Source organism: Mytilus trossulus, chromosome 2 (genome assembly GCF_036588685.1).
Source record: "Mytilus trossulus isolate FHL-02 chromosome 2, PNRI_Mtr1.1.1.hap1, whole genome shotgun sequence".
In the NCBI taxonomy this organism is placed as follows: domain Eukaryota; kingdom Metazoa; phylum Mollusca; class Bivalvia; order Mytilida; family Mytilidae; genus Mytilus; species Mytilus trossulus.
The window spans coordinates 15656476-15666377 of NC_086374.1; the positions used below are offsets into that span (position 1 = coordinate 15656476).

The 9902-nt window shown below is 30.4% G+C and overlaps 1 protein-coding gene across 2 annotated transcripts; it reads left to right on the forward strand.

The window, feature by feature from the left end:
* The first annotated feature begins 403 nt into the window (after positions 1 to 403).
* Positions 404 to 7814, forward strand: LOC134706585 (hypoxanthine-guanine phosphoribosyltransferase-like). 2 transcript variants are annotated; one of them, XR_010105636.1, is made up of 9 exons: positions 404 to 540; positions 2034 to 2140; positions 2552 to 2735; positions 4718 to 4783; positions 5535 to 5635; positions 6245 to 6291; positions 6696 to 6772; positions 7385 to 7533; positions 7586 to 7814. XR_010105636.1 is itself a non-coding variant. In XM_063565648.1 (8 exons), exons 1-8 carry the CDS (start codon positions 505 to 507, stop codon positions 7436 to 7438), a joined length of 672 nt encoding a protein of 223 aa, XP_063421718.1. In that variant the 5' UTR covers positions 404 to 504; the 3' UTR covers positions 7439 to 7814. The 2 variants fall into 2 exon arrangements, 1 of the variants encoding a protein (XP_063421718.1); XM_063565648.1 differs by having other exon boundaries at positions 7385 to 7814.
* Positions 7815 to 9902: the final 2088 nt, after the last annotated feature.

A 9902-nucleotide genomic window follows, 5' to 3' on the forward strand; every position in this document is an offset into this window, starting at 1 on the left:
CTTATTTCCGTATAACCTTCTGGAAAAAACTGGCTTCGCTTCAGTTGCGTCTTTTCAGTTGGATTTTCCCCATGCTTTTCTCCTTTTAACCATGCTTCCACAAATTATGTCAGGTTTTATGTAATTGACTGCTGCCTTGAATTCTGATGATTTGTCTTTTATGCTCCTACAGTCAGTAATGATCAGTAACCGGGTATAAGTATTGGTAGGTTTCTTTTTTCCAGTAGATTGAAGATGTCACAGTTTTGCTTTCTGTTCTGCTGTTATTTGTTGTATTCTGACTGGTTTATTTTCATTTAAAAAAATTATAATTTTGTGTTTATAGACTATTATATATTACAATTTACAACGCTCTATTAGGGTATGCTGAAAAATGCATAATTTTATCTTTCATCCAACCGTTTTGTTTACGTTTACGTAACCGACATTAGATTTGTGCTTTAGGAATATCAAGGTTAATATTTGGATCATTTAAAAAATTGCAGACCACGCCGAAACATCATTATGCAGGAATCTTCTACAAAAGGAAATTTTATTAAGGTCTTATTACAGGAATTGAATTTTAAAGAACTCATATATGTTGTCTTATTTTTTTTTGGTTGAATATGTAATTTCCGTCTATTTCATTGCCATTGGATTTTTACAATTATTCTTTTTACGCAGTAAATTATAAGATAATTTGAACTTATATAGCTTGTTGTGCCATCCATCAGTCACAAATGTAGAGTAAACCAAATAATTTATTACTTCCACAATAGTGTATGTATTTTACTAATTGATAGGAGGGAATGGTATGATAACATCCATGAGGCATTACTCAGTTAATTGGCCCTAGTCCTATAACATATGACTTCACATAATTTCTTATTCAATTTTTAAGGTTTTTATACTGATAATTTCATTTTCTAATGCCCCGTTTTGTTGTCAGGGCCATGTAGTTTCACCCTTGTCCGTCTTTCTATCATTCCATCATTTCTTTTTTTTGCCCTTTATTCTCTAATCTTAATTTTTTAAGGGGGAGGGGGGGGGGGGGGGCGCAATAGGTGAAAAACAGTTAACAAAAAATGCAAAAATGCTGATAACAGTTAACAAAGTGGGTTGAAAACAGTTAACAGCTTAAATTGATCTCAGATAACAGTTAACAACACCTTGGAAAGCTTGAAAAGGGCCATAACAGGTTAACACCAAAAGGTATCCCCCCCCCCCCCCCATTTTAAGGACATTATTCTTGTTTCTTTAATCATTTAACCCCTTCCAAACCCTCAACCATTATAAGGAGTTTTTTCTAAACACCGTAAGTTACTGGTCTGAATTTTGGTATGTGAGTTAACCATGATGAGTTACATATCAAGTTTAAGTTTCGTTCTGCGCTGCTGATATTTGCTGAAATTAAGGGTTTAAGACTTTGAAAATTGTGAGACTACCATCATGTTTGTGTCCACATGTGTTGTTGAAATTCCAGATTTTTTTACATTTTAAGACTGGGCTATTTGTGTCATTTCGACACATCTAGTATTGTTGGTTTTTTTAAATTCTGGTGGCACATTAATTGATAATAAATTCATACATTTGACCAAATTTGGTTGTTTCAAAAATATTTGTTATTAGAAAAAGAAAAAGAAATTTAAATTTTCCTTTAAATTTTCATTCAAATAAATGAAAATACTCCAATCTTTATTCCTTAAAGTCTGTTTGCACAAATTATCTCAAATGTGCAGTTTTACACTATTAGAATCAAGAAAGGCAAAAAGATTAGAACTGTTTAGAAAACAACTTTTTCTAAAGTCTAAAAGTCAGTTAAAGTATATAGATAAAGTTGAATTTAGCTGATTCATAAACCAGTTTGTCATGTTTGTGCACATTGACTTCCAACATTAATCTTGCTTGACAAAAGGGAAATAACTCTAGTTCCAATTGTGTCAATTAAAACTATCTATTTTCAGGACATTAATTAAGAATTAAATCAGTAGAGATATCCCATTACGCATATAGAAATTTAAAGACAAGTAACACAGTAATTTCTATAATTTTAGGTAGAGGATAATAGTCCTGGCTATAAATTGGATAACTTCTGTATACCTAAACATTATGAAGAGGATCTAAAGAGAGTTTTAGTTCCAGCAGGTCTTGTAGCTGATAGGTTTGTAAACAGTTTGGTATACATGCATTTATTTTATAAATTAATATATAATAGTTATGCACACTTCTTGATTCAATGTCATTTTGTGCAATAAAAATAAAAGGATGGCAGTTTTATTTAAATAATTTTCATCAGCTTGTTTTTAAAAATCTATATAAATTTAGCATGATTTTGAATAGACTTAAAAACATGTTTGTTTTCTTTGCGTATAATGTTTTCAATTAAAGTTGAGAAAGAAGTAGGCACCATTATGTGTTTGAACACTGATGAGATCAAAATATCACCAGAGTTGACAAAGAAGTAGTCACAATAATGTGTTTGAACACTGATGAAATGAAAAGATGATCAGATTTTGCCACACCAGAAGACTATAAATCAAAATTCTTGAAAAGCATGTAATACTTTTTTCAGAGTGGAGAGAGTAGCTAGGGACATAGTACAAGATTTCCAGGAGGAGCCAATTGTTGCCCTATGTGTACTTAAAGGTGGATATAAATTCTTCACTGATCTCCTTGACAGGATAAAACAGTTGAATAGTCATCGTAACAAATCTGTTCCACTGGCTGTTGATTTTATTAGACTAAAGAGTTATGTTGTAAGTATAATATAACATTTTTGTATCAACCATGACCTTCATTAATATCTCAACTATGACCTTCATTGATATCTCAACTATGACCTTCATTGATATCTCAACTATGACCTTCATTGATATCTCAACTATGACCTTCATTGCAGAATGACAGTTGTAGGAATCATAATCTGAATTATTTGCATAAAGCTTTGTATTAGAGTGTTCTCCCAAGATATTTCATTAAGCTTTCTGGTAAACAGGGGAAATTGAAATACCATAGTGTTTTTAAAAAATGATAGCATCACGTCCATAACATAATCTACAAGAAAACTACTACAGATAGCATCGCATTTAAAATTATAGCATCACATTACCATGATGCTAAAAGGCCCTGGGGAGAACACTATATTGTAGAAGGTAAAGGATCTGAAAAATCCATATACATGTAATGAATACAGATACCTTATGGTCTTGATTCTAAAGAATCTGTCTTGCATTTGTCATTTAAGGTCAAGTTACAGTAAATGGGCTATGTCACAGATTTCAGTAAAATTTTGCATACAACTCTGGCTCGATTAAATTCAACTGAAAATCGAAAATATAATGCATTTATCTCAATTATCGTTTCAAATATTACTGATTGAATTCTTACAAAATGGGTGAACATTTGTATAGAAAGCACATAAAATCGGCGAAAACCCTTGTAAAATTTGTCTTAAAATCGCCAAAACTCTAATTCTACTCCATAGATTTTTCTTAAAAAACTATATGTTGTTGATACATAAATTTCTGTTATAATGATGCAAAATAAAGATAGGGTCACCGACTTCTTTTTTACGGTATGCCCATTCAAAGTTGCGTTCTTTGTGAAAAAATCCAACAAAACGTCGAAATAATCGTAACGTTATCGCGTTGCAGGCCGTAAAACGTTGGTTTTTGACGTTTTTCACTACCAACAAGGTAATAAATTGATTATTAGACAAAAAACGAAGTCGGTGACCCTATGATTATTTTATATCATTAAAACAGAAATTTATGTGTCAACAATATATAGTTTTTTAAGAAAAATCTATGGAGTCGAATTAGAGATTTGGCGATTTTAAGACAAATATTAGAAGGTTTTTTGCCGATTTTATGTGATTTCTATACAAATATTCACCCATATTAAAAGAAATCAATCTGCGTTTTTTCTGATAATAAAAGAGATAAATGTATTATTTTTTCGATTTTCAGTTGTAGTTTAACGAGCCAAGATTGTATGCAAATTTTTAGCAAAATCTGCGACATAGCCCATTTACTGTTCCTTGACCTTAACCTTGACCATTTTTTACTGGTTCAGTGACTGCTTAAAAACTGCATCTATTTTTAGCCTACAAGTAATTTATGTATAATAGCATTTATAGTTGACATCAACAATTGTTAAATATTGTGTTAGTTTGAGGAAACAGGTACATTATAACATGATAAATAGACTATGCCATGAATTTAAAAGAAAATTTGTAGACAACCAGAGCATACTGAACTGCAAATTTATATAAAAAGAATTATATCTGTTGCTATTATTATTGTGTTTGATTTGTAATTTATCTTCATGTAACAGATATTTTGTGGTTGAGTGGAAATAAAAAATTGAATTGAATTATTTTCTATGAAAATTAAGATGTTAAACTTTTTATTGAAAATTATGACATCATACTAACGTTGGCCTTTTCAAAGATATTTTAAAGGTGTTAATGGAAAACAACGGTCATATTCCTGATTATGGTTCTTGCATTTCCTTAAGGAAAAAGTTCTTGCATTTCCTTAAGGAAAAAGTTGTGGAGTAAACCTGGCCAAATAAGTTAACTTAATCAAATTTTTAAATCTTTGGTCTAATTAAGTTGCTTTGTACGTGGTACAAAGTACATTTTTGTGTAAAAATGATATCAGCATCTTTTCACTGAAACAATATGTGATTCAGTTATGAGTTATTAGCAGTTTATGATATGAACTTTGTCTTTTAGGATGATAAATCTTCAGGTCAGATAGAAGTGATTGGTGGAGATAGCTTAGAAAATCTAAAGGGGAAAGTATGTTCAGTTGGATAGAAATTGTCAATGTAGATATCTTAGATTATCTCAACAGAAATGTATATCAAGTCAAATTAGTGGAGACCTGCATGTAAACAAAACAAAGCATTACTAGTTATTCCAAAAGAAATCAGAACATATAAAGCAGATTGATATCATAATCAAATTGTTCACTTATACATGTATAAAACTGTATCACTTAGAATAACAGGAACATAAGGCCACAGCTACTCCATACCTACTTCGTTTGTTTCAGAGTACATGTTAACAAATCATGCATCTTATAGAGGACTTAGTTTGATATTTATGCATGCATCATTTGTTCAATAATTTCCACAACATTAAAATTTCAAGAAAGTTTGTTTCATATGACTTTAACATGCATTTTTATACTGATACACTATTTTATGACCTTGATGTGAGACAGTATACTTTGCTATTACTTCAGTTTAAAGGCAGACACAAGGTATTGGAAACACATTGTTCATTAAATGATAATTTTATTAGAAAAGAGTTGTTTTTTCTCTTTATTGAAATTATCTCTTTGACACATTCCCTATTTTTTCTCAATTTAATTGATGTACTTTTGCTTAAACATATTTACAGTCAGTAAATGATTATAGCAGAGAAACATACCGAATTACACATGTCAAAAAAATATAAATAGACGATGACCAAGACGATATTGTACAAAGTGATTTTAAGATTTCATAGGTCTAAACTGTATATGTTATTTTGTTTATCTTTATAGAATGTATTAGTTGTTGAGGATATAATTGACACGGGGAACACAATGATGAAATTACTGTCTCTTCTGAAAGCTGTGGAACCTAAAACTATTAAAGTAGCCAGGTAAAAAGCTTTTCAACATAATTAGAATGAAGTGGTCATAAAGTATTGTCCTTCACAAAATTATATCTAGTACAGTACTGTTTGAAGCCAAGTGCTGTGTCTTGATCATGTTTTATGTTTATTTATCAACTTTCCTTACCCATGGGATGTATAATACTTCACCTTTTACAGCACTTTATAATTCTTGGAATGGTAAAATTTCATCTCCTCAATTGGTAAATGGCTTTCATATTTTAATGCAGACTACCAAAAATTAATCGTTTTTTTGTAAAATAGTTGTTTAATATAAAAAAGAAGATGAGGTATGATTGCCAATGAGACAACTATCCACAAAAGACCAAAATGACACAGACATTAACAACTATAGGTCACCATACGGCCTTAACGCTTCTTTCCATTCTGAACTGAATATGTAGTGAGATTTCATGTCATTATAATTGAGGGGGAGGGGGGGGGGGGGGGGTAGTTCAGAGGGGTCCTGATCCCGAAATCCTGGGTTTAAAAACATGAAATTCCAAGGTCCCAAATTTACAAAAAAAAAATCCTGACATCCCCCCCCTCAATTTTCATTGTGTAAAATATATCATGGTTTGTTTGATTTTATTTTAGCTTACTGGTAAAAAGAACACCAAAAAGTGTTGGCTACAGGCCTGACTGTAAGTTTTGTTTTTTTTGTTTATTGGTTTCGTTTTATAATAATGTCTCTCTTAATCTGATTGAAAATAAAGACAGCAGAGTTGCCAGTGTATTCTTTAAATCCAATTGTAAAACAGAAGGTAGGTATGGTAAATACAGGTCATAGATCAGAATTTTAACATGAAGGAACTGATGGCTAATCTTGTTTCGAGATCAATTTATAATTTATAAATATGAATGAAAGGTTTCTTAATCTGATTGTAAATATGCAGATTACCATGATTAAAGACATGATAAAATTCAATTGCTAACTCAACCTTGATTGCATAAAGATCAGACTTGACTATATATATTTTTTTTTGAAAAATGATTCAATGGTTTAGGAATTTTTTGTGATTTATGTGGTCTATTTATATGTTTTCAGACACTGGCTTTGAAATACCAGATATTTTCATAGTTGGCTACGCATTAGATTACAATGAATACTTCAGGGATCTTAATGTGAGTATTTTGTCCTTTTCACTGACTTTCTCTGTTATTAATTCTTATATTAGGTCCTTAATAAGCTTTGTTATGCTGTTTACTAATTAGTACAAAAAATGTTTGACACATGCTCTAAAATTTACTGTTTTTATTCTCGTTATTTTCATAGTACAAAAAATGTTTGACACATGCTCTAAAATTTACTGTTTTTATTCTCGTTATTTTCATAGTTATTCTAATAAGATATATATTTTAGCTGCTTACATAAACTTATATATGTTTTTTCAAACAATATATATTTACCCTGCTTTTAGTTTTTAAAATATTTCTTAGACTATGTATGTGTAAGTAACCTTTTGTTAGCTCACTTGGTTGAAACAACCAACAATCAATCAATCAAATCATCAGTTGATTTTCTTTTCAATTTCTTTTCATTTTAGATAAAGGATTTTTTACAGGAAGTAAATTGTACCCCATAATTTTTCATATTACCTTAATTGTTTCAAATTTTATTTAGACATCAGTTAAATATTAAAGCAGTTTTACACAAATTTATATAATTAATTTCATATGCAGGTATTCATTCATTTTCACACATATTAACTGTATTTTTACTTGATCCATTTTCAGCATATCTGTGAAATAAATGAAGCTGGAAAAGTGAAATATGCCACCAAAAGCTAGTACCAAATGGAACAAATAGATATAAAGCATTCATGATATTATGTTTAGACTAAATGTTACGTTGAACCAAGAAGATTTAATATTACACTTAGAACCTTAGAACAAATGTAACTTTAAACCAAGAAGATTTAATATTACACTTAGAACCTTAGAACAAATGTAACTTTAAACCAAGAAGATTTGATATTACCATGAAGTCATTTATATTTTAATTGTTGTTAATAGTGCATGTAGTGATTGTGAATAGTTATGATGTATACCTTTATCATTTTATTCACTAGCTAATTATGTGGGCAATTATTTACTAGATATAAATGGGCAATTATCCTTTATTATTTTGACCAATAGATTGTCTTATTAAATATAGGGACCAATAGTTATCTCTTTTCTTATATGTATTTCTAAATGTTTAAAATATATTTGAGGTTTATACTTATATAATTTAATTTGGGATGTACGCATCTTCTGATCGGCTGACGTCGTTTTGTTTATTATATCATAGACACATTTTTGTCATGTGACCATAATGTCATCAATGTTTTTCATGATTTACTTCAGTTTAAGGTAGCACAATACAAAGATGTTATAACTCCAACTCCCAAGTTTTAAAATGCTGTAACTTTCTTAATAATGCTTGAAAATTTACAAAAGTGGTAGTTTTGGATAGCTAACAGATTACTCTTTCAAATTAATGCAATGTTAGTATTATGCAACAATAATGTAACCAATTATAATGTTAACTGTGTCTAAAATATTTTTCACCAAATTTCCACTTTCAAATGAAATTAGCTTCTGCATAGGTATCCCTAGAGGGTTGATTTTATTATATGTTGTTTCTATGGCCATTATCTACAAAAGGGTGTCTCAGATTTTAGATAGAATGTATAGAACAAATTTTACACCTAATTAAACATTATCTTCTTTTATGTGGTTAGTATGTTTACACTAATTAGAGATTTATGAGAGAATGGAATACCATAGAGACAATCTGAGACACCCTTTTGAAGCCCATGATGTGTTGATTAAGATTTTGTTAATTTTCTGTATAGTTAAAGAGATGATAGAGCTAAATTCATTCAAGTGAACTTGCACAGATTTTGCCACTAATTACGTAATAATTAATTTCATAATGATTGCATAATAAAAATATTGCATTAATTTAAAAGATTAATCTTTTACCTGTCTATATATACCTCTTTTATTATTTTCTATGCATTCATAAGAAAGTTACAGCATTTCAAAGGTTAGTGATTGGAAGTAAAATAATCTTTGTATTGTGCTACCTTAAATGGAATTGATAACTGAATTATAAGAAATTACTGTAATATTTTTTTCTGTCTATTCGAAATAACATAAAAAATGTGTTGCACACTGTTAAATAACCCACTATGCAAGATATTCAGTGTGCACCACATTTTTAGCTCACCTAGCCTGATGGGCCAAATAAGCTTTTCTCATCACTTGGCATATGTCGTCCGTCGTCATCGTCTGTCATCGACGTCATTAGTTTTTATACGACTGCAAATTTTGAAAAAAATTTCGTCGTATATTGCTATCACGTTGGCGTCGTCGTCTGCGTCTTCGTCGTCGTCGTTGTCGTCGTCGTTGTCGTCGTCGTTGTCGTCGTCCGAATACTTTTAGTTTTCGCACTCTAACTTTAGTAAAAGTGAATAGAAATCTATGAAATTTTAACACAAGGTTTATGACTATAAAAGGAAGGTTGGTATTGATTTTAGGAGTTTTGGTCCCAACATTTTAGGAATTAGGGGCCAAAAAGGGCCCAAATAAGCATTTTCTTGGTTTTTGCACTATAACTTTAGTTTAAGTTAATAGAAATCTATGAAATTTTTACACAAGGTTTATGACCACAAAAGAAAGGTTGGGATTGATTTTGGGAGTTTTGGTTTCAACAGTTTAGGAATTAGGGGCCAAAAAAGGGCCCAAATAAGCATTATTCTTGGTTTTCGCACAATAACTTTAGTTAAAGTAAATAGAAATCTATGAAATTTAAACACAATGTTTATGGCCACAAAAGGAAGATTGGTATTGATTTTGGGAGTTTAGGTCCCAACAGTTTAGGAATTAGGGGCCAAAAAGGGACCCAAATAAGCATTTTTCTTGGTTTTCGCACCATAACGTTAGTATAAGTAAATAGAAATCTATGAAATTTAAACACAAGGTTTATGACCATAAAAGGAAGGTTGGTATTGATTTTGGGAGTTTTGGTCCCAACAGTTTAGGAAAAAGGGGCCCAAAGGGTCCAAAATTAAACTTTGTTTGATTTCATCAAAATTGAACAATTGGGGTTCTTTGATATGCCGAATCTAACTGTGTATGTAGATTCTTAACTTTTGGTTATGTTTTCAAATTGGTCTACATTAAGGTCCAAAGGGTCCAAAATTAAACTTAGTTTGATTTTGACAAAAAATGAATCGGTTGGGTTCTTTGATATGTTGAATCTAAA

Coding starts and splice junctions, on each gene's coding strand:
- LOC134706585 (XM_063565648.1), top strand. CDS start 505: ATGCAGGAATCTTCTACAAAAGGAAATTTTATTAAG. Junction 2,736..4,717: donor TTAGACTAAAGAGTTATGTT/GTAAGTATAATA, acceptor TTTGTCTTTTAG/GATGATAAATCTTCAGGTCA. Junction 5,636..6,244: donor AAAACTATTAAAGTAGCCAG/GTAAAAAGCTTT, acceptor ATTTTATTTTAG/CTTACTGGTAAAAAGAACAC.